The sequence below is a fragment of the Pogonomyrmex barbatus genome, unplaced genomic scaffold, assembly GCF_055798465.1.
Source record: "Pogonomyrmex barbatus isolate J1 unplaced genomic scaffold, ASM5579846v1 scaffold1, whole genome shotgun sequence".
Taxonomy (NCBI): domain Eukaryota; kingdom Metazoa; phylum Arthropoda; class Insecta; order Hymenoptera; family Formicidae; genus Pogonomyrmex; species Pogonomyrmex barbatus.
The window spans coordinates 16323062-16348301 of record NW_028297098.1 but is presented as its reverse complement, the minus strand read 5'-3'; the positions used below and the strand labels follow the sequence as shown (position 1 = coordinate 16348301).

General features: G+C 40.5%; 1 protein-coding gene and 1 long non-coding RNA gene across 6 annotated transcripts in view; one reads left to right on the top strand and one right to left on the bottom strand.

Annotated features, from left to right (window-relative positions):
* LOC148938177 (uncharacterized) overlaps positions 1-25240 on the top strand; it is a 138015-nt gene that overhangs the window by 30356 nt on the left and 82419 nt on the right. The gene's annotated exons all lie outside the window — the stretch shown is intronic.
* Positions 479-25240, bottom strand: part of Tsp26A (Tetraspanin 26A) — a 104243-nt gene continuing 79481 nt past the window's right edge. For 2 of the 5 annotated variants that reach the window (XM_011647017.3, XM_089084058.1), the window contains exons 3-9: positions 20407-20480; positions 19968-20042; positions 18798-18896; positions 15081-15209; positions 14917-14967; positions 8294-8410; positions 479-6920 (exon numbers count right to left, since the gene is read on the bottom strand). In XM_011647017.3, the coding sequence (XP_011645319.1) occupies positions 6852-6920; positions 8294-8410; positions 14917-14967; positions 15081-15209; positions 18798-18896; positions 19968-20042; positions 20407-20480 (614 nt within the window). In that variant the 3' untranslated portion in view covers positions 479-6851. Of the gene's footprint in view, positions 6921-7696; positions 7760-8293; positions 8411-13252; positions 13364-14916; positions 14968-15080; positions 15210-18797; positions 18897-19967; positions 20043-20406; positions 20481-25240 lie in introns of all 5 variants that reach the window. The other 3 variants (XM_011647021.3, XM_011647020.3, XM_011647018.3) reach the window with 3 other exon arrangements.

Genomic DNA, 25240 nt, shown 5'->3' with positions numbered 1-25240 from the left:
CACAGCATCTAGTGGAATGTGTTTAAGTTTACCTGGAAAGTGTGAAAATAGCCGGTATTACTGGTTAACTGACTCTTGTCTGGTTACCGTTCGATGCTACAACCAGCAAAACTATATGTTTTATTTCTTGCTCATCTCTCGATCGATAAACAAAGAAAAGAATTTAATTATAGTGAATATTATCACTTAACACATGCGCATTGATAATATATACGTGATTGTAATATGCTTCGTATATAATGATACAAAAACTGTATGTAAAGTTTAGCAAATCATAAACAAAATTTTAATACTTGTAATATACTTGTATGACAGTGCTAAATAAATATAATTAATATTTAGAAAAATCTTACATTGTTTTAATAGTCTTTTAAAATTTTTCCGTATTTCTTTTCAATACGTATGTATTTCATAATAATAATTTATGCAAGTGTCATGCAAGTAAGCAAAAATGTTCTTAACGAAATTGTGCAAAAAATACCAATTATTGTAATTTTTATTGACTTACACGTCGACGGGTATAAATGTCCATTTGTTGCCCATAAAAACATTACAGTAATCTCTTAGCCGTTACAAGAAAAGTATGTGGCTGTATTTACATTAGTTCAATTACAATGATTACACTTAGGAGTACGTGCTATTTACCTATATTACATATGTATATAGTCGCACCGATATAACAAGTCGCAAATTATCAAAAAGTCAAACACCACAATGGCAGTGTGTCATAATTGTTACAGAGACGGTTCGAAGCGCGATTAACAATTGTGTGTATATCATAATTATTAAATCGAGACTACAGTAGAAACAAGGCAGTACGTAAACCGTAATAAACTTATACAAACTCCTCTCGTGGCGTATTCTTTGTCCGTACAATTATAACAAGCCTGAATTCCCTCTCCGAGGCATTATTGAACGCATTTGTGGCACGAGGAATAAGTTTTATTATGATTTCGCGATCGGTCTTCGAAATAATGAAGCTCTCGTTTCGTTTTCCTCAGGATTTTTCGCTATATTTCAACGAAACGAGAATCAATATCGAAACGGCAAGAATATCAGTTTTGTCTGATCAGTTGATTTATACTCGGACGTGTTTCGCTCTTATTTACATGAGGTGTACATTAGCACGTGTACGAGCTGTATAAAATACAGGTAAAGATAATCGTGCAGCATAATTGCGAAGGCGATTGAGCGAATTTTTCCCTTGTCAATTATACGTTACGTTGATGCTTAGAATAATAATTTATTTGTAAATTATAGATTCGAATTTAGATTGGAGGATTCCAAACCGCTTTAAATCCACATTAAGAAAAATGGGGGGGTATGCGTTAAAAAAAAGCTGTAGAGGAAATGAGATAGAAAATAGCTCTTATAAATAGGAATGTAACGCGGTTTAGTGATAAGGTATTCGTTTTTTTTGCGATTACTTTCTTGAATTTATTGCAGAAGTAAGTCGAATTTGACTGCACGTTTTTGGCACGATGAGTGATTTACTTCGATTATCACGATGTCTCGTTTATCACGATCGTACGCGGTTACATATTTACAAGATTCGAAATACGGGTCGGACAATGAATCCTGTTTTGTTTTTATATTTTACATGGAAAGAATGTTATATTACATCGTCTTTGTTCACCATAACGGTGTTGGTCAAGCGCGATTAAACTATCCCTTAGTTTTTTTTTCTTTTTTACAAAAGTACATGTACAATATTTACAGAAATCCGAAAGAAGGAATGTAATATTCTAATCGCCCGTGTGACAATAGACGAATCGAATAGTAAGATATAAATTATTGATCATTTCGATTATCCTGGGTTAGGTTGTTGAGTCACTATCGATTATTTTACGGAGACAATTGCGAATATTTATGAATAACATTTAAGTTTTGCTACGTGCATTGCCATCGACTGTAAAAAATATCATCTTAGATATTATTAATAAAATTGTCAAGAGCGTTTTTGCTCTCAATATTAAAGATAACTACATAGAGTAAGAAGAAAATATAACCGAGAAATAACAAAGTATATCGATGTGAATTAAAATGATATAATGAATATTATAAATAAAATTAACTGGCAAAATAATATCGGTAAAAGAAGAAAAAGGACAACAAAAATTAGTATATCATATATCTTTATTGTAATAAAAAGTTAATAAAAAAAGAAATTATACGCAATTGGCATCGCACTGAAAGGCAAAGAGTCTGCAATTTTTCGCAAAATTTTATGAGAGATTACAAAGATGCAATAATGAATCGTGCGTCAGAAAGTTCAAAACTTTGTTAATCTATTTAAATACGACACGATACGAAATACTGCATGAAAAGCCATTTTATAATTAAGTTAGTTTTGGAAAACTGATGTCGGTTCGATTTTTGAAGGACGGCTGTAGCACAGATCTCTCTCTTGCGAATAACTAAAATTAAATTACTTAAAAGCCAGATTACTGGCTCGATCATGTAGCAACGATTAGATATCTTATGAATCTAAATAACTGATATTTTAACGCGATCTGAAAATGGAGAGGTGCGATGATTAACATGCTTGATGATCCGCGGTTTGGGTAAACTTAAAAGAATACGAAAAAAGTTGACAAGACAATCTTACAGAGATGTGTACAACGAGTTAAATCGTGCACTAACTTAACGCACTATAATATAACTTTAAATCGAAATCTGATTTAATTCGTGTCACGTGATCCGTATATCCTTTGACAAGATTGCTTGTTATCTCGAGAATATCGGATCAGGTTAACAACTTGAATTAATGGGACGATGCACAGACCGGGAAATGTCGGGTTTAGCAAATTGTTTCGATGATTTTGTACTAGACATATGTATCCACGCTCGTTGTGCGTGCTTGCGAATGAAATATAGAAACCGCGACATGCTTTGCATGTACGTATCGTTACACATCGAGATACATTTTTTTTTTTTAATGATCGCATCTTATCTCTGAAGGATGTTATCGCGATTTTTTTTTTCTATATTTCCATCTTGATGTCATTGTAAATCTGTATTGGACGTCGTTAAAGTACACGGATGTACGCATTCGCCACTCATGTTATCGTCACTGAACACATGAGAGATAGAGAGAAATAGAAAGAGAAAGAGAGAGAGAGAGAGATTGTTAGAAGCAACTATCTATAAGAAGAGTATTATTTTGAGAGTATTATTTCATCTTAAATAGCACAGCCTTTGCTAAACCCGCTCCCGCATTCGCATTGATGGCTCGTAAGAAATTACAATCGTCAGTTAACTTAACTTCTTTATACTTAACTTTTTTATGAAATGGACTTAATTAATGTCACGGATCACAGCAGTGAACTTACGATAGAGATGTTCCTCGACAATAAATTCGTACGGCAAATTTTCTGTGTAAAATAACAACGGCGTTTCTTTCAACGAGTGTGTCCCGTTAATTATATCAATATATTCGCCTATCTATTGTGACGAAACTTACAAGAAATTTCGTGGAAACGTTTTAAGGAAAAGAGATTGGAATTACGTATTTCACATTCATGCTCGAACTGTTTAGCAATAGATTATATCATGCAATCGATTGGCACGTAGATCGATCAGAGAAAATACATTTAGAGTTCGTGGCGTTTAGAAAAGTTTTTTAATACAAGACGCGTTTTCTAAAACTTAAAGATAGTGAAGTCACGCTTGTGTCTAATTGTCTTTTTCACGCGTAAGCGTTCAAACAAACGTCGTTTGACCATTTAAAAATCATGTTTCCCATGAAACGTCCTATACAATTTACATCGTGAAAATCGGCAGTTTTATTTTGCGCACGGGCCAGCCGCGTAAAAAATTTTTTTTTATTTCTCCAATTGTAAATTTTCAGAAAAGTTTTCTTTGCTCCTTGTGTTTGCGGCAAAGAAATAAATTTCCGAAAATTCGACAGGAAACCTCACGAAACATTTCCTCAACCACACAAACCAGTTCTCACAAACTTGTTCCATTGTTGTTTTAAGTTCGAGCATAAATAAATACATAGAACCCTCGCGTTTCCCAGCACACATGATTTATAAATATTAACAGCCCAAGTTGACACGTTATGCCACCCGCGTCTACTCGCACAGCATAATGCACGTAACCCATATAACGCACGTATCCCATGTAATTTACTACACAATATAAAATGCAGTCCATATTTACCATCGATCCTTCAGCATCTATATATCGAGGACCCTCGATGTTATCTTTCTCGCAAAATATTTCAAATAAAAAAAAAAAAAAACACTCGAACGATAATGACTGTATATAATTTATGACTGTGTTTGTTTGCGCAAACTGTCATCTGTTTTTTCCACTCTGAAGCGTTAAGTTCCGTCGCGCGTAAATTTCAGAAAACTTGAATGCCTCTTATCGATTAAATTCTTTTCAAGCGCAATTACATTTATAATGAAAAATAAGGCATTTGTTGAGAATTCGAAACTCACGCAATAAACTTGTTATTGTTCAGAGTAACCATAGCGATAAACACAGCCGTGTTTGCAGAGTGGATCGAAGGGTCGAAGGAGTTTGACGTGCTTTTCAATGTGCGTGCGATAAACACGGGGTACAATGGGACACCTGGCCCATCGATGGAAGGATGGAATATGCCGTGTGCAATCCGGAAGGATCGATATGCCCGACGTGGCACGTGGTGGATCCATTACTGTGTCGTTTTAACGACCGATTGGGAACAAAGGAAAGTTGTATACTCGTGTATATTGTATGGCTGCCGTTCTCTACCACGGCGGAGAGTTGTTAGTTTACTCGTGCGGTGAAGTCGACTTCTCTCGTTCACCGCGCCCCCACGACGACGTTACGTCAACCGACTTTACAATGGCTCGACACATTGTAGCTCCCGCGAATTTTGGCGATGGCGATGGCAATGGCGATTCGTCTGTCTTTTCTTATCCTAAACGCGCGAAACGTATCGACTTTTCCCGCCTGCCGGAAGGGAGGGCGGAATTCCGCAGTCGATCGTGTCTTTCAAGTCTTGCCACGGTCGAGCGGCTCCGTACGAGTCCGTAGGGGCTGGTTGCATCCGTCGATTTAACTCCGCTAATCTTCCGTTCATTTCTCGTGTATATTTCATATGACTGAGTTCTTTAATGGAAAATATTCGATTAACTATAGTTGGCGATAATTGACGTCGATGCAATCAAGCCTAAGAATTAACTATATTGACGTGGCTTGACTGATTAATTCTGATTGACAATCCCTGTCTTTTAAATGTCTATATCCGATTTTATAGGTGCAGAACGAAAATGCAGTTAATCGCGATTAGCGACGATAATCGATGTTGATGCAATCAGCCCCCCAAGGCGTCTCGAGAGAGATCGAATTGCGAGTACCAGGCACCGGATGAGATTCCATTGTTTGCCTTAGGAGTATCGATTTTCCATGGAATCGAGTCCACCGCTTTGAGTGTCACTTGTGATGGCTTGTTGACTCGTCGGGTTGAGAAGTCCGGATATTCTAAAACGAGTCGTCCGATTCGAGAATATCCATTTTGTACAATCCAACGATTTAGTCAATGCAGCTATACTCCTTGCTTGCTCAGACACCTGTAGTTCAAGTTACATGTATTTCAATGCAGTTCAAATTACATATATTTTAATGGAATTTTATTATTTAAAATATTAGCTAAACATGAATCAGAAATGCCTTTAAATATTTATCGTTCGAATATTTTTCATGGATTTCATGGATGGCTCAAAAGAATGAAATCTCTTCCACGATTATAAAATAATTCTACTTCAATAAGCAATATTTTTCAATATTTTTATATAAGATTTTATAAGCAGTCGTTTAAAAGCGGCTGTCTGGATCTCACAATTCTTAAGAGAAATATTTTGGCGCGCGATTCCTCGGAAAGAAGTAAATACGTTTCGCAGGCAGCAATGTCGAAATGAAACATCGAAACGTTCCGCTCTGGTGATGAAGACAAACGTTACATTGGATGTGTTTCGTGACGATGTACTGCGATGTGCTCGTCGAGAAACCTTCCCGCAGAACACCCGCGTCGCAACAACTAGCCTCTTTTCGTCGACGTTGTCTGATAGCGAGAGAAATTGATTTTAATTAATAAAAATGTGCACAGTGAGAAAAAACATTCTATCGTCGGATTATTATTTGTCAAAATCTATTCGAATTTCGAATTTTGGTTCAATATATCAAGAATTTAAATTTAAAATAAACGCTAGTTTCCAGTTTCTATATAAAAATATTGATTTTCATTTTTTGTTATATGTATATATTAATATAATACAAAAATTTGAATATCTCTATTATTTCTTACTATTATTACGTATATGAAAATAATGCATATGAAATAATTATTATAATGCCAAATAAATAATATGCGCATATATATTTAAAAGAATTTTGTCATCGCTCTTGAAGATCGTTCTGTATTTACGAGAGAAAATCCATTCAAGAACGACGTTATTCAACGCGCGACGGATAAGACTGAACTTTGAAAACAATCAATTTCTCTCATTATTCGGCAAATCAGATTAATCGATTGGACGGTACCGAAAGAGAAGAACGGGGTCGTTACGCGCGACTGTGAAGTTTTCTTGGATATTTACAAGTCGAAAGATTTGAGCGACGCAAATCGCAGCGTTATCGGGCGGATTTGATTATCGTCGGAGAATCGCAATCGGCATCCGATCATTCTCGATCGTGACAATCCTTCGAAGCGTCCGTCCTCTCTTCATTCCAGGAAAACCATCCAGTCCATCCATTCGCCGAAGTTCCGAAGTCCGCGTCGAAACCTTGTAGCACGATCAACGTAGCCGGTTAGCATCTATAAAGACAAGATGCTAGACTGCCGTGGGGGCACGCGATTGTCAATGCCACTTCGCTTTTTGCGCGAATATATCCGCGCGCAGATTCTGCGCGAAGCAGATTCCCAAAATCTGAAAACAACGAGGATACTCCGTTCAATTCTCGGCTACGTGACAACCGCAGAAATTAGAAAGAGGTACTTTCTTAGCATTTTTCACGTTAGATATTCGCGAAATGAAGCGTCGCTTTAATGAATATCCAATATGATCTAAAAGTAGAAATAATATTTCTCTCGTTGCCGTCGAGACGGTTCGTAAGAATATTTCATTGAATTATTCTTTTAATTCGGTAGAATAATTGGAACTTTTGCTTTAATCATTTCTTTTATTCTTGAAATTACATTTATATTTTAAATGATCGAATATATAAATAAAAATGAACGTTGAATTAGATTTGTGAAAATGCTAAAAATGTACTATTTTTAACTACATAAGTAAAAATGTTATATTTATCTAAAAAATGGGCATGGGTGAAATTTATCGGCAGAACACTTATGTTGGAAGGAGAATTAAACTTAAATAATTAATTTCTCTGTTATTCAACTAATCATACTCATTACTCGTGCTTATGATCAATATATCAATAGGTTACACATATCTATAACTTCGGATAATTGGATACACATACATATATACAATTAGCAGTCTGAATAATTAAGTCGTACACCACATTGAGATATAATCGATAGATTCTAATACAACGAGTAATATCAACATGCTTTGGTATCTACTTAACGCACACAGGGCAACACGAGAAAACTCATTACGCCGTTAAGTAAGCATTAATTTAAAATTCTTTAATGAAATTCAAGAGAGGCTCAATATGTTACGCTGATAAACGCACTTACACCGCCTAGCTGTGTGTGTTATTATGTATCTCGCATCTGTTTTACGTTTTCCTGCGTGTAACACTGCAAACGAAACAGGTCAACAATCAACGTTGCAAGCATAGGTAAAGTCTCACCTTATTTCCTTCAGGGCATGTAACGGCTCTGTAATGCTCCCAGCGACGGTTCGCATCGATGAATACATTGCATGAAATGTGCTAAAATCTCGTTTTAACACTTTGAATCAACGACGGCAATCTTGAGACGACATAGAATATATCTGAATCGCAAATTGAAAATTAAGCGGGAGTTGCACCGGGAGTTTGAGTTTTCCATTAGTTGAGTTGAATTTTAAAAGAATTTCAACTACCGCAAAACGCCCGGACGCTTACTTCGAAATAACATTTTTCAAAAATTCTCGAGCTTTAAGATTTCCATCTTGACTCGCTTCGCGGCTCGTCATTTAGTCGAGTCGAGCGTTAAATGCGCGGATTCAAAGTGTTAATTACTCGCGAGGTATCAAGTCGAGGTATTTCCAACGTTACTCGTTGAAAATTTATCGATGCGTGCCGTAGATCGGAGCTTGTACTTATGCTAATGCATTTTACCAGCTTATACCTGAGCGAACGCTGTACCAACCGCGCCGCTGGCAATTGCGAGGAGATTTCGCTCTATCCATTCCTCTCCGGCCTGTATGCAACCTTTTTCATAAATCACTTTGGCGACCTCAAAGTTCTGTAAAAAGAGAAAAGGAAACGGCTACTTCGCTTACCTCCCAATGTTACGCTACTATTATTCTTGTTAGTCCACGACAATTTTCCCAAATGGTGGTGGTATTAGTTCCGTGAAGGTTTCCGTAGAGAAAGTGAAAGGATAGCTGTACCGTTGTTTATGTAACTACGATTTACCGTCGATCGCGTCAATCGGTTGCTATTTTAATGCGCGCGTGTCGCAACTGTCTTAAGCGTTTTCGTCGCGACGCGCGTTTCGCCATTTACGCGAATTGCGGCAACAATCGATGCTGAATTCAACGGTAACTAATGATCTGAGGTAAAACGTGAACGCATTTTTTTTTCTTTTTTTTTCTTTTTTCTTTTTTCTTTTTTTTTTTTTTTAAATGTATTCGGATGTTTTGAGTTGGCAACAATCTTATCCTTATGAGAGATTTATTTATCGCGAATGAATTGTAACGTTAAAGCGCCGACGTTTCGAGAGATTATGATGCGCTCGAATAACCGTAACGCGTAAAACGTAAAAGCCGCTCACGGACGAGAACGAGGATAAAATCCGCGATGATAACTCTTTGTCGCGACTCCGAGAGGAGAACTCGCGAGAGAATGGTGAAAAGGTCAGACCGTCCTCGCTTTTACATCCCACTGGCCTCGCTCTTGGTCCCGTTAAGTGAAAACTCAATAAGGTACTTGGTCCGGTCGACGCGTTTCCTCTCCGCGTTTTTCACAATTCCGCCGCGAAAACTCGAGCGGAGGGAAGCTCGTTCAGCGCGAGGGAAAGAACGGTAACGTACATTATATACGAGAGTGACGTTCTTAAAGGAGCGATATCCCGACTCTCGGCCGCGACTCGAACAATAAATTCCGCCGCTTAAATTTTCTAGGGAAGTCTCCGGTCGGTAACTTCAATTTCCGGTCATATAAAGGTAGCAACCTAATTTATTAGGAACAGGCGGGATGCGGGGGCTGCGCCGGCGGGGCATAGATCGAGTCAGGATCGTAAAGTGGATCGGAAGAAGAAGAAGGAGGAGAAAGAGGATTCTAACCGAAGGGAACGGAGGGTACTAGAGAAAATATATATATATATATATATACATACACACACATTGTGTGTGTGTGTGTGTGTGTGTGTGTGTGTGTGTGTGTGTGTGTGTGTGTGTGTGTGTGACGCTTTATAGCGGCACGCGGAAAGGGGGAGCACGTATGGGGCATTTACGGGGATTGAGGAGGGAGGGGGAGCCTAAGTAACAAGCCCACTCTGTTACGTCGTGCCTCGCGCGTTTACCCTCAAGGAGCCGGAGAGAGTAACTACGCAAGGCTTTCAACCTGCTGCTTCATTTTCACCTTCTATCCCCCTTCACGACCTAACTTTTCCTCAACCTCGTCCCTCTCCGTCTCTTCCCCGATACGCGGACGATATTGTGCGACTCCCTCATTAGCGGGGCGTTAGATGCCCTAATTACTTAAGAGTCTTTGCCCCGTCTTTCTCTGCCGCCACCGTCGAAGGATTCCTGGTGCGGAAACTGCTAATTTATTCTGGTTCTTCAACATTGTACGCGCGCGCGCCTGTCAAAGCGGCAGACGACGATGCGCACGATGACAGGGTCGAGATTGGGAAAGACCGAAGGCGGAAAATAGACGACGAGGGTCTGGTGTGTACCCAACGTGACTTTGGTTAAGCGCAGTTAATTGAGGCTCTGACAGAGCGTAAGCTACGAGTGGCGAAAATTTTTCAGCGGCGGGCGAGAGAAGATTAATTTGACGGTGGAAAAAGCCTTTCGAGAGATAGAGAAAGAGAGAGAGCCGATGTGCCACTCGTTTCTATTCATCTCCACCGTTCGTTCAGCCACTTGCCAACATTTCTCACTTTCTCGACGAGATCCTTTCCCGGGCGTTTTTCGGGCGTTTTTCGCGGGACAACGCGGCGATGGCAGCCTCCCTATTTTAGAGTGTACTATATAGCCTGTATTAACATAGATACATCGCAATTCTGGCGCGGTACAATCGCGCGCGCTAGCGTATAGATAAGCGCGCGATTATAGCGCAGCATAATCCCGGGCTCTAGCGTAGTAGTATAATTCCGTGATTTTAACGTAATATGATTCCGGCCTCGGCCGGTCGGCCGGCCTCGCGCACGTAATTCTACCGTATAATTGCCCGAACGATGTTACTTTACGGCCGAGATATATTTTGCGATAATCTTCCTCAATCAACATAAAGAATCGACGTGAATCTCAGACGTTTGGCTTTGTTCGGAAAGCCATGGAAATTCGCAGGCGTAATTGTAAAATTATGCGTAAACTCTGCCTGATCACGCAATGCGCGGCAAATATTTCTTTTCTTCCAAATCAATTTATCACCCCATCGAATCGTTCATTAATTTCGGGCCTATATATTGACAAACCGACGGTTAAGTTAATCGCATTTTAATAACGAATTTAATTATAAATTTCTCGATAATTTTCGATTAAACGTGTCAATTAATGTAATATTAATGCGTGCCAGTTTACCGGCCGATATGTCAATATGCAATCCTGTTGCGACGTAATTGGATGCGAACACCGTCGAAATAACAATAAAACTCGTCGGCCGCGAAATTGAAATTTGAATAATTAGCATGTAATTAATATAGTCGCGCGTTAAGAGAAAGAGAGAGAGAGAGAGACATTCATGTTTACGAGGCGTAAACTGATTCCTCGGACGTTCGCTGCGCATCGGAGTAAGGCAGTACTCATTCCAGCCGTCAAGATTATGCAGCGTGCTGGCAATTTACCATACTGATTACGAGACAGGAAAAACTCGTATTATTGCATCGCGTGCCAACTCCATATAAACGCTTTTATAGAATAGTTGCACGGTGTGCACGCACTTACGACTTACACTCCTATCTTCATTAAAGTATACAATAACGCGCTTAACTATGCGGAAAGTGGCGTTTCCAAAGAAAAACAGGACTATCGAAATCATGCGACGTTTCCGAGAGCGCGAAACTACTAACGATAATTACTAAAAGTTACAAGAGGTTTCGCGTTGACAGTTGTCAACAATTCAACGAAAGAGCATCGATGTGTGTAAAATAAAATATAATATCATCGGGAATATATATATCGGCGAGATTATAATTATTATTATCTACCATAAACGTTCGCCGCGAATATCGACAGGTATTTGAATTGGCTATTAGATTTTTGAAAATTCTAAATCCGCGCGAGCGGCGAGTACACATTATATTTCAATGGGGAAATGTGCCCGGTGCGCACAATGTTGCTCGCGCAAATGAATCAATCGTAATACGAGCCGTGTTTTGCCATGCGGAACGCAAAATTCTTTCGGATGGCTACGCTTCGATGGTCGTACCGTACCGCGCGCGTAACGTTTTTGTTTAGAAGCGGGATATACATAGTACTTACCGTATCGATTCTCTCTCAACTGTCGCACATATATGTATATATCGATACAAAATGCTGAGAATATACGACATACACGTCACTGCTAATACTTACTTGCTATCTGACCCATATAACAGCGAGATATGTACCTAACAATGGTAACATTTCTAAATTTTACAATGAAACGAACAATCAATAAGTAGAACGAGAAATAAAGGAAAAAAAAAAAAAAAAAAAAAAAAAAAAAAACGATACAAACTTGTACAGATTGTCATGGGACATTACCGGATCACGAATCACCGGATGTCCTTTACTTATCGTATAATAATTATCTATTCGGTAATTCAAGATCGAATTTTTCGCAATGAGAAATATCGAGCGTCGCGATGAATATTTAAAAGGGCATTCGGCGGTGGCTTCCGAGACGTCCCGTGCAGAATTCTTCATTCACGTCTACATCTAACATACATGCGATCACAGGTCCGTAAATAAACAGTGAAATCATCTTCAACTCGAAGCTGACCGAGAAGCTGGAAAATTGTAACTTTCTCGCGCGTGTGTGTTTATAGAGTCCGGTCGCGTCGCGGTCGGGACAGGCCGCGCGGAAAAAGCATCGTGCTTAATGGAATTAAAGCTTTAACAGTAAACCACTTTGCATCGCTCGCTCGGTCGATCGCGCTCTGCCTGCTTACCGCGGTTCTTGCCCAAGTTTACCTTTTCCGGTCTTTGCACCGCGCGTCGGCGTAAAAAAAAAAAAAAGAAATGGATCGATCGGCGCGTCTGGAATATTCATCATACACGTACACCTTTAGAAAGGTAAGTAAGGCAAACGGTACTGAGGCGTAATAGCGCGCGTATTACGTGTATTAGACACGCGGCGGAAATAACACGCCCGCGCGAGGATGTCACGGCGGAGTGCAATGAACGATAGTCCGTACTTTCCTTTCCTTTTCGTGCGACGGCGGTCGCGCTATCAATCTCCGCGCTCACGAGTGTTATATCGGGACACGGTATTTCTCCCGCTCTCTCTCGCGCGAAATTCATACATACGTGGCGGTTCCTCTGAAAATCCGCGTTGCCTCGTATTTCTCGTGAGATTTTTCGTCGTGCCGCGACGCAATTCCGCCCGAATAAAATAGGAACACTCGCGGAAATAGAAATATCACTCGCGGATTGCTGTTTACGTAGACAACTGTATCTGGAAAATATATTACGAGACTAAAATACCGACATCTATCCTTGTAGACATTTGTCTTAAACGTTTCGGTTCAATCTCTAGTGAATTCACTCAAACGCGACATTTTAATTTTCGAGTTCTTTTAAACGGAATTTTTCTCTTCGCGGAAAAAGCGATCGATCGATTAACGCGTACTTTCGCGAATTGATAGATTAATCGACGAACGGAGAAAGTTGGAGCTTCCCAGCTTAACGGACGACACTTTTCAGGATGAAAATACCTGCAGAACCATGGTGCTGACCACAGTACCGGCGACGGGTACGAGGTTCAATTCTAGCCACTCCTCGCCCGCTCTTAGGCAACCCCGTTCGAATATACTCCTCTCTCCCGTCTGCATTGGCCCGTGGGGGTAAATAGAATTTGATTTAAAAAGCCAGCAACATACAAGGGTGCTTGCTCGAGCTTAGAGACTCGAAATTACGCCATCGGTTGTGGCTGCGGTCCACCGATAACGCGAGAGCAAACATCGATACACGGCTTCACCCCCACCCTTCTGACGATAATAACGGTGTGCTCTTTGGGCACGAATGAAGAAACGCTTTCCCCTTAATCGCGACCCACGCAACATAAAGATATATTTTTTATGCCGCCGTCAGAACCCACAAAGCACACCCCGAGGGAGGGAAAAACTTAAGAGGGTTTATCGACTGACGCGCGGGCATAACTTAGCGGTTTAAACCACAGGGGAAAAGTAAGAGAAACGTAATAAAGTGTTCGTGATGCTCGCCGTTGCGTGAAGCGATCCGGTGTGGAGTGTGGGGTGTAACGAGTGGGAGAATGCGGTATTAGTGATGGTGTACACGTAACGTTGGCAGATTTTTGCGGGATCCGCCCCGCGGCGATTCAATCGCGTTTGGAATTTGGAATTATTTTTATTTGCCGAAACGTTGGTCGACTCGGATTTTAATTCGTATTAATTTATATGCACGACACGCGCGCACTGGCGATATCGAGACATACATAATATCGGTGACGCTTATAATACGTTGGCTCAGAAAAAGCTCTTTATCGTTATTTATTTACTCGCGTTTTATCGGTCGGTAACGCATCGCGGTGCATTAACGGTCGCCTGACAAAAAAAAATATAATTAAGCGACGAGGGCTTCTCTCGATGAAAGCGTAATTAGCGAGTGGGCGGGCTTCGAGCCATTACATTGGGAATGATATACCTACTCTTAAAATAGAGCCGGCACAGAAGTTCTTATCCTCCCTACCCCCACGCCCCTACTCCTCTTCTCTCGCCTCGTTCTCTCGGACTCCGACCATTTTCTCTCTAATTAAGTTCCACAGTTTCTTGACCCGGATCGTTTTTGCCCGCGTTTGTAGACATTGTGTAATCGTGCGCGCGCGACCCGCGCAAAACTACCCCGGAGAACTACCCCTCGCTATCTCGAATCTGGACTCGCGCGATAGAGCGCGATTCCAAAGACAAATTATTCGGCCCTTCCGAGGCACGTTCCACTTGGTTTACCGTACTTTCGTAACAGCCGCACGAAATGACGCAAGTTTCGAATCGGAAACAAGACGAAACTAGAAACGGAATGCTACGGTGTCACTCGTGATATGTGGGTGTAGAATGTGTAGGTTAAAATAGTTAACGAAATAGGTAAAGGAGGTTATACGATATGTTGGGATAAAAAGGATTTTGAGAGATTAAACTTAAAGACCGATGCAAACAGCAAAAGAAAAGATTAAAATTATAATATATTTACCGATATTGATAAATTTGTAGGAATAATTGTCACGTCTCATTTAATTTATGGTCATTAATTTTTCTAATCAAATTTTATTCGATAAACGTTATTTGCCACAAAAGAAGCAAATATCTCAATTAAGGATGCTTAATCGGTATATTCGTGATAAAAATAAGATACTAATACTTACATAACTTGGTTTTCTTACATCATAGCCGCATTGTTTATTTTTAATGATTTCCTGAAACAAATGGGAGATTATTTTAACTTTCAACAGATTAAGATTAAGATATCTGATGGAAAATGATACAAAGCGACAATTGCGAGTATTATAATTAATATGAAAAGAATTACATTAGGTTTTCGCTTGCAACAGCTAAAAGGCACGCCGCACGCTTCCCTCGAGCCTATGTCGCTCGACGAACAATTGAAATAATTGTTGCGGTCCCAGTCCTTCGGTCCCTCGATGCCGCAACATTGCAACTGAAAAATGAGACGATCAATTTTTATAATATTGCAACAATGATGCTTTCATATATATGTCAAGAGAACCACGATATTTTTTAATCTCTCTCACAGATTTCTACACGAGTTCCTTGACCTACTCATCTAACGGAATATATTTCGTCGATTTTTATGTAGTAGTTGAGCAAGAAACTCGCCGCAACTCGTTCGCGCAGACGAGAATATTATCCGCGCGAGGTCGAAGTCAGGAAACCGACTTGATGCTCAAAGTGCGCACCAAAGTTCGAGATATTTTGCCTCACTGGCGTAGTGCGCGGAACGCCGATATGATCAATTGCGGTCGAATTTGCGATGAATACCACGGACGAATATGAATTTCAAACGCCATAAATAATTCCGACGGCGCTGAAAATTCAGACCGGGCAATATTAAACACGATTTGAAGGCTCGATAAAAAGAGAAGAAAGAACCGACGCATCCGATCCAGAGGCATCGAGATAATAAGCACGAGAGGAAAAAAAAAGGACCTCGTTGCGAGGAACCGGGTATTAAGAAAAGGAGAAAAAGGCCGATGGGATGACGTCGGTTGGCAACGAGGCCAACGATCGAAGTTCCGAGACCTTCATTAAACCCCAATATCTGTCTCTTCTACAAGCCTGAGATGTTTTATTCTTCTTCCTCGGCTACCCGTATGTGTCCCCATTGGCCAGTTCAGTCATTTTTTTCACGTTAATCCCATCGGCCGTCGAACATAAGAATGGCCGCGAAGAGAAGTGCTCTCTATAAAGAGCGCCTGATAAAATTCCTCCTGAACGCGACATCAATTTTGCGTGCGATTGTATCGTTGATGACGTATTTCCCGTCAATCGTCTTCAAGAGATAATTAATTTATTGATCTTGTAGACATTAATTCGGGCGTATCTCTTGCCAATAAATATTAATATATATATTGCACTGCCAGTTAATATTATGTTATATGCGTTTGATTAATTAACCGACGCGCGCGCACACGCACACACACACACACACACACACACACACACACACACACACACACACACACACACACACACAGGCGAGACAATCTCGCAATTCCATCGTATAATTAATTAACCATGGGAATATTCGTATTTCTCGGCACGACATTTGCCGCGGAATAGGAGATATTTCATGTTTAATTAAGAGGCATAAAAATGAATTACCCGGTGCGAAGTGTATTAGATTCTCGACGGAGTTAAAAATAGAAAATCGATACGAGGAGTATCACGAATTCAATTATTAATAACGGGGTAGTATGTGAGAACGCCTCGTTTATCGTTTCGCACGTGCTTCCTACGAATTTGATTAATCAGACGATTCGTTATCGCGATATAAGAAGCGGCTGTCACGCAAAGCCGGTACATCGAGAGAAAGGAGAGAAAGGGAAAGCTCTCCGCTCGGGTCGAGCGCCGAAAGACAATATCAAGCGAATCCCGGCCAACCATGTAATTTAGCTGATTTGTTTTTGGCGTAGTCGTTTTATTTTATTTCAATTATTCGTGCGGTAACGTTTCAATTCGTTCCAATCAAATATTCATAATACGAAACGCGGACGCGCGGAATATTCATACGAGATGCGAATGCGAGTCGAGTATTGAGATACGAGATACGAGTTTCCGATTGTAGTTGGATTTAATTATTATTCGCTCGACGGGCTGTACAGGCTGTATCAAGGGAGATCAACAGCAGACTCCATGCAACTCCATTCGCCATCGTCAATTTCTCTTCTCGTGCGAGAGTTCCGCCGCGCGCTTAACCTGATAGATATAACGACGAAACGTGCGGATAACGGAACCCTCACATTTCAGTTTGCTAATGCTCTCGTCATCGAAAGACCTTCGAAAAACGACATCGAAAAAATTAATTTGGATTTTTCGGTCAAGACGTTCAGCGTTGGAGGAATGACGTGCGAAACGCTATTACAGAATAAAGTATTCGCTACGAGTCGAGATTCTTTCGAAGATAGAATTTCTCTCGTGTACACATTTCTCTTGATACATCCTGTATATTGATCGCGCCGGGTCGAACCGGCCGAGTTGAGCCAATTGATAAGTGGGATGGCGACGGTAAATACGCTCCGCGCCACCGCACGAAGTCGAAGTACTAAGCATTTCATTAACCGCCTATAAATGGTACCCGAGTGAATCCCGACGGGGTCAGACAATGGCGGTATATATGGCAACTCGGTGGTGCCTCGGTTTCCCCGGGGTTGATAGGATTGCCGGAATTGCGTGCCGGCATACCGGGCATCCCTATTGAAATCTCGTAAACCACAATTGGTGGGCCGACCATCGATTAACGAATTCGACGATATCGCACTTTCGGCCGCGCCAAAATCGCTTGTCATATCTCCGGATTAGACAGGATCGCTTTAATCCTCTAAAACGCCATCGCGTTCATCCGGAGCGTCGTGGTTTTTCATATATTTCTTTTTTTATCTGTCACAATCTTGTAAGTAGTTTGAGCCGTCTCGGAATTTAAGTATGGACAGAGTACTCACAAATGTATTCGATTAAGCCAAGCGTTAACTAATCTGAGAAAAGATATTATGTACTATTAATGTTTATCAATTTCATTTTATTCAGTTTGTTAAAACGCTATATTAACTATCGCGAAACAACGATAGTATTAGTATAGTCGGCCGCGATGGTCCACCGATGATGGAATTGTGGTGGTAATTCGATGCTTGTGGATTCATCAGCGGTCTCCGGAGTCCGCCTCGCCCGCGCATTCAAACATTAACGGAATCAGTTTGCAAATGTTTCCGTATGTACTCGCGGCGCGCAATAATTTATGTGTGTACGTATGTATCGATCGATAGATCCAACAATCCTACGTCGCCTCTATATGAACGGTATGAACGCGTAAACCTCTCGCGGTGTTGACTTCATCGATCCCCACACTGTGGCAGACGTCCCTTTTTACCTCCTCCCTCCGCCCCCCCCCAACGAAAATCCCGCTAACCGCGCGACGGATTCGCCGGTTAAATTAATTCTTGCGGTTCCGCTGGATACTTGGCCGAACGTAAATCACTGTCGTACATCCAATGCTCGTAAAGTATGGCGGAATGAAATCGAATGAAATTTTCGGTGGATCTAGCCAGCGATGGTAACGTGTGGTGCAACGTGGTGCGAGCGCGTGTGCGGTTTACCATCGACTAGCTCCTGATAGGATTACCGAAATTGCGGCAGTGTATCCGGGCGGTTCTATTGAAATCTCATAAACCACAATTGGATGACCGGATATCGATTGTCGAATGCTACTATATATTACGCGCCATTTGGACGACTCGCGCGGCGTCCGGAATCTGGATCTGGCCAGATTTTCGTGTCGCGGCCGCGACTCGATAAAATCCGCGCGAGTTCGCGTACCCGGTTGCTGATCCCCCCGTGTGTCTGACCAAACAATTTCCTGCACTACTTCGACATGCATGCGAGCGGTGCTTATTAAGGCCACCACATGCACGTTCGACTTCGGTGGATTCGATACCTCGGCGGGATAACGCGTATATCGAATTACTCCAATTATAATTAATGCAATTGAATAATCCTGGTTTAATCAACTTGCCCAATCTTCTTGAATCCAATCGATGAGATTTTGCTGATCGGGATCCTCCCTGTAGTGGATGATGAACGCTTGGAAACCGCCCGTGGCTTGTGACTTTATCTGCATAGCGAATTAAATATCGTATTAATTAATATTAACCAATCGTCTCTTCATTAATAAACTTCATGTAATTATATAGTTTGAAATTTTTAAGTGAATAACAAATCTATCTCAATTTTCTCGATCAAAATGAAAGTAAAGTCTCATAATATTGAAGCATCGGTCGTAATCTCTGCGAAGTCTTATTACGACCGATGATTTTTAGCCCGGCGATATTTCCCTCCCGACGATCGACGAGCGTCGCAGATGCTGCAGATGCAATTGCTCAAGGATAAATTCAACTTTCCGACGGTCGTAAAGCAAAATGGCGCACATTAAAACGCGAGCTGCGTACGAGTACGGGGATATGATGGCACGTTTGTTGGTTGTCCGAAATTTTCCACCGGGAGAAAATGCTCGTCATGTTTAAAGAATACGGTTAATGGATTAATTAATTAGTAACCCAGGAACTTTCCTGCTGCATAATTATACGCAAACTTCCCGGCCCCCTAGACTGTGCTCTCTCTCACGTGTTCGTCTTCCTTGTGCGCGAGTGTACATATATCCTTGGACGAGCGAGATTGTGAAATATGCACCGACGAATATATTGTACAATGCATTCGGCATATTCGCTTTGATAATTCAGCCACGTTTCTCGTAGCTACTGAATTAATAAACACGGTAAGCAGAAACGATTACGAATGAGCGCAGAGAAACTATCTCGAGGAACACTCGTCTTGGAAATGTTGCGGTTATTCTACAGGATAAATTTTAGTAATGCAATATACTCTGCGAAATATCACCTATGCGAATAATTAAATGCGCACGGGGTATGCGCGATATGCAAAACGATATTATATGATTGTAAAATGATCTATAAAATGATCTATAAAATGATCTAGATATATATTTCAATTTTCCAGATTTACATATATCGCAAGTATATATATATATATATATATATATATATATATGTGTGTATTTCCACATTTCCAAAAGTTTTAGTGTAATTACCATATGTACATTATATCGTAGATTTTTGGAATACACAAATATAATGGTTTTTTTTTATAAAATATACACAATATTTACCCAATCTTTAAAGATGAAGCCCAAAACACCGGCAGTCATTTCCATCAGCAGTAGTAGCGCCAAAAATACTGCATACTGCAACACGTAAGATTAATTTTATCAAGCTTCTTCGAGAGAATAATTACTGCCTATTAGTGCCCAATTCACTATCCGTTAGGACCATCTTTTAAACGACTCGTTCCCTTTCGGGGAGATCTAAATCTCAAGAATTCGCTATCAAAGAAGGCGGCCGGCGCCTTTCGGTTTTAAGTACCTTTAAACGTTACACATTTCACAAAAGGCGAACTTTCGTTCAATCGCGCGCGCGGCGGCCAGCCAATGATAGGCCATAGATATCACGTAACGGACCGGAAGTTCGATCAAAGTTCGAAGTTCCGAAAGATATTGGGCAATTAAAGTAATCCGGGGAGAGCTTAATTGAATCCCGTAGGACGCTCACCGCGGCGAGGAGGCATGTGTTCTCCCGTAGCGCGCCGACACATCCCGTGAAACCGATGATAAATGTCACTGTACCTGCAACAGAATAAATAGTATCGGGTACTTCGTCATCGCGCGAAATGTAACGCGAAGAACACGAATGCATTCGTCAATGTATCGTATAATCGTGAGTTATGAGTGAGTGTGAGCGCGCGCGTCCCACCGGTGAATTCATTCCCGCATCGACATCCCGGCATGAATTCCCAGATACATTTATAGAATCGCAATGGGGTGAATGGAAAAACTATGAAAACCGGAAACTTAATCAGAGCGGGCGCTGCGTGTCAGAAGGATTGAAACAGCCCCCGGGAATATCGGAGGAGTTGTTTATTCGGCAAGTATTAATTGACGTTCCAAATCGATAGACTGTAAATCAACATTTAAAAATTACGCGCTCGCGTAAAAATATAATAAAATGATATAATAATGTAATGTAATTTTTATTAATTCGATCTGCTTGTTTTTTTTCTCGTTCCTCCTTTTAATCTCTGGTTTTCGAGATCGAGGAGACATCTTTATCAGTCGGCAAAACTGGAAAATTCGGAGAGTTTTGGAATTTCACCTGCGTAACAACTCTGATTTACGAACGTATGTAGTGTATTAGTTACACGTAGTCCTGTGACACGCAGTCCTGTGTAGTTACACAAGTAATTATATTAAAATTCCTCTGCGTTCCGGTTGAATTTCGCGGGAGTCATCAACAGTACCGCGTTGCGCCGGTAATGCGGAATATTTATGAAATTATCCGCTCGCGGACGAACGTGCTGCGTAATGAGCGCTGGATCAATTCCGTGTATGCGTATTAACAAAAAGTTTGCGAGCACAAATGCTCGAAATTCGCTGCCATTATGATTAATCGCTGCACGTCCGAGCAGCTTTTTCATTTTTCAAATTTAATACCGTCGCAATGCAAATACCATTAAATTTTAAATAGTATTAAATAATATGTCTGCGTTCAAGATATTAAGAGTGCTTGTGTTTGTGTATGTGTACGAACATAAATCCATGACAAAAATTTTTACGAATAAGAAATTGGAAAATTGGATTTTATACATTTATATTGAAGAAAATAGCTAAAGACATTTTTTTTCTAATAAAACTTTAGCGATAAACTCTAGTAAAATGATTTTTCTATATGTAGAGGATAAATCGAACATTTATTTCAGGAATTTAAAATGAGAAAATAAATAATTCAGAGATTTCATCATACGTAGGAATGACCTGGAGATGCATTAAAAAATTTATAGCTGCATCGAGAAAACGATTATAAGTCAAACGTGGCGCTATTAGACTTAATAAATTTTATCTATCATCGAAAGTTATAAGATTTTAGGACGTGCTCCGGAAATAGAGGGTAACTTTTAATCCGATCGGGGACGAGCAACGTAGAACGAAGCTTTCAAGTAACTGAATAATTAGTCCGGACTTTCGAAACTTTTGTTAAGCCTTGCCACGAACTAGAAGAAAATGGCAACGATGAAACGCTTTGAGTTCGAACGAAAAAGTCGACAAAGAAAAACGAATAAGTGCGAAAAAGTGCGAATAGGAACGTATACCTACTTGAAAAACGCAGTTGAAAAATTTTTATACAGAATGAGACTGTTATGGGACATTTTTTGTACGTTGAGCACATGAAGCACATTAAAAGTACTTATGAAATCTATTTTAAATAATTTTACATAAATCTCTTTTTATTAGTTTTATTATTAGTTTATTAATATGATTGTTGCTATAAAAAAAAAAAAAATGGAAATGTATTCGCGACCGTGCTATAAAGGCCTTTCACTCACGCTGCATCTCAGCTCGCATTCGAGTTAATATTTGGCACACAATCAATGTTTTGTAAAGGGGGTAATAGCAGGTGTGAGCCAATGGTAAACGAAAGGCTTTGACGTCCCTGCAATATCGCAACGTTGCTTTATGTCGTATGGTAATAGAATTGCATGATAGAGGAACGCATGTGTTTGATCTCGCCTCGCGACACGCGAATATAACGGCGAGCGTGGACCGATAATATCTGTTTCGATTTTTCAATAGGTTTTTATCGACAAAAAAAGGAGAAAATATATACGAGAATATATAATCCAGGCCTTCCTGTCTCGTGCTCTTCTTTATCTATGGAACATATTTCGCGAACAATTTAAAGCACGATTCCTTTCGAACGCGAATTTAATCGGACGCCGTTTCTTGCAATTATTTCACATTTAACTTACTTGCGATACGCAAAAATTACGGATATTTCATATTTTAAAATTATAGCGATGTTCGATTAGGACGGGTACACAGACAGAAATCAAAACTCAGCTCTCGATTGCGATTGCGTTTATTTTAACACGGAAAATAAACATAATCCGGCATTTAATGTTTCTCTTTGCACAAGTTGCGATTTATTTGGAATGCCACAGGATTTTAGCAGGCAGAGGCGTTAATAATTTTAGGAGGATTTTCAAAACGTGTGTATTCCAAACGAGCTTTGCATCGGGATTGATAAACTTTGGAAAGCATGAATTAATTTTGGGAAATATATATTTATATACGTTGTTGTTTGAGCATTTTGGAAGGTAATTAGATTAATTTTGCTAAACGGCAGAGATATCCGTTAAAATAACGGATATTGTAATATCTACGTGATGCAGCGTAATTTTTATTCGAGAAAAATGTAAATTGCCTTTTCGGTTAAAACTTTCAAGTGTAGCTAAGTCTAAATCGTTGTTATCTGGTAACTGTTACGCTAAATTAAGCGCAAGCCGGAAGAGGTAGAGTTACTCGTCAAAGTAAATGGAAGTAATTGGAGCATGGGATAATCGAAAAGCCAGGCTCAGGTCGATGGAGTACGCTACGCAAGTACGAAATAATTAACAAGCCCGTCGCTTTCCTAAGTACACAAGGTACACATAATGAGGAGATTACTTTGATGAAAATGCCGGTTGAATGACGATCGACACCCCTGACGTTTTTTTTTTTCTTTCAACACATTTTCTTAGACATTACATACAGTTATATTAAGATTCTTAGCTGGAAACTCTATTGACTCTCATTTGATCAGCTGCAAGATTCTGTAATCTCAAATACTACCACGGTGAACAAACATTTAATGACTCGAAGTTAAACAATGGGGAAATTCGCCGTTCACTTTGGCCCTACAGAATTAAATATCAGCGCAAATATCGTTTTAATGTAAACATTAAATTAATAACGTTCAATTTACGGTGACGTAATGAATAATGAAATTAATCGAGTATACATATATGTTCAATTTCGAAACAACTTCCATATCTGCACCCATATATTTTTATCGATAAGAGAACGATATTTAATAATTACTAGCACCTACTCATACTTTCCCCCTTCTCTTCAATACGATATAAATTTAAACTAAAGTTTCAACATCTTTCATCGCCGTCAAACGGACAATTGAAGTAAGCACCGCTACCAGTAAATCCGACCGAGGCGACGATAGAACGATCACGCCGGCCTCTTGTCGCCGTCCCCTTCGAAACTTCGAGGGTCTTGTTTCCACGGGGACACGGGGCAAACAAATGGATGAGCCCCCGCACAAATCGGTTCTCACTTTCGTACTCGAACGGTCTCCCGCGTACGGTCCGTTGTTCTTCCGGCGTATCGGATCACGTGCAAATTCGATTTGGGTCGCGCGACGTCCCGCAGAGAACGTTGCCGTACCACACAGATCTATCTCGTCGTCACCTTCGAATCGTCAACCGGCTTGAATTCAATCGCCGGGCATTCCCGGAAGCATTCTCGCCATTATGGGCTCGGCGAAGCCGTGCGCGGCTGACCGCTTCGAAAGCGCGCGCGGCCTGGCTTTCCGGAGCGCAGACTCCCCCGGAATCCACGTGTACACCCGGCGTATAATCCGATTCACGATGTCACGTTCTGCGGCGGCGGAATCTCGGAATGTCACCCTCCTCAACCGGAAACGTGACGTCCGTAACGCGGAGGATTGGCGAAATAAATTGGTCGCAGACCTCATCCTAATTTTATGTCCGCCGCCAGGTCGTATTCAATTAAAACTTTGACATCCTGCTGGAGGAAGAGAGAGAGAAAGAGAAAGTGAGAGAGAGAGAGAGAGAGAGAGAGAGAGAGAGAGAGAGAGAGAGAGAGAGAGAGAGAGAGAGAGAGAGAACGGAAGCGGAAGGGCCGGGCGCGCAATCTGCGTCTATTTGCCGGTAGAACACGTGTATTAGCTGATGGAATATTACATTCGCGTTGCGAAACGGAGAGAGAGTTTGTGGTGGTTAATGGAAATGTATCGAGGGGGATGACGGCGAACGCGCTTTCTGTTAGTGTGCCCTTAACCCTTCCGTATCCGTCGTATCCATTTTAATTAGCGTTTCACTGGTCCTCCAGAAATTTCCTCGCAGATTTCTCTCGGCGACACGATAGAGAACGATATTTATGATATATTCTTCTACGAAAATTGGAACGTTACTTGTTGAAGATCCGAGAAGTTCAATAAAGTCATATGTAAAAATTATTTACGCTTCGAGTTTCGTATTTGTTTAAAAAGAATGATTATTTTTAACATTTCGATAATTTTGCTGATAAAAGTCGATTTTCATATGAAATCTATATTTACCTCGCAATGTATATTTATTTCGATTCAATATTTTTTATACGCTAATGACTGCGAGCATTATGTGAAAATAGGTTGTCACGATTACAGTTGGCAAAAAACGACGGGCTCTTCCTCTCACACGTTGGCAAAACGCATCCTTTAATGGCCGGTAATGTCATGTGCACGTAGTTTATCTTTCGTTCTTCTGCCAAGGGAATTG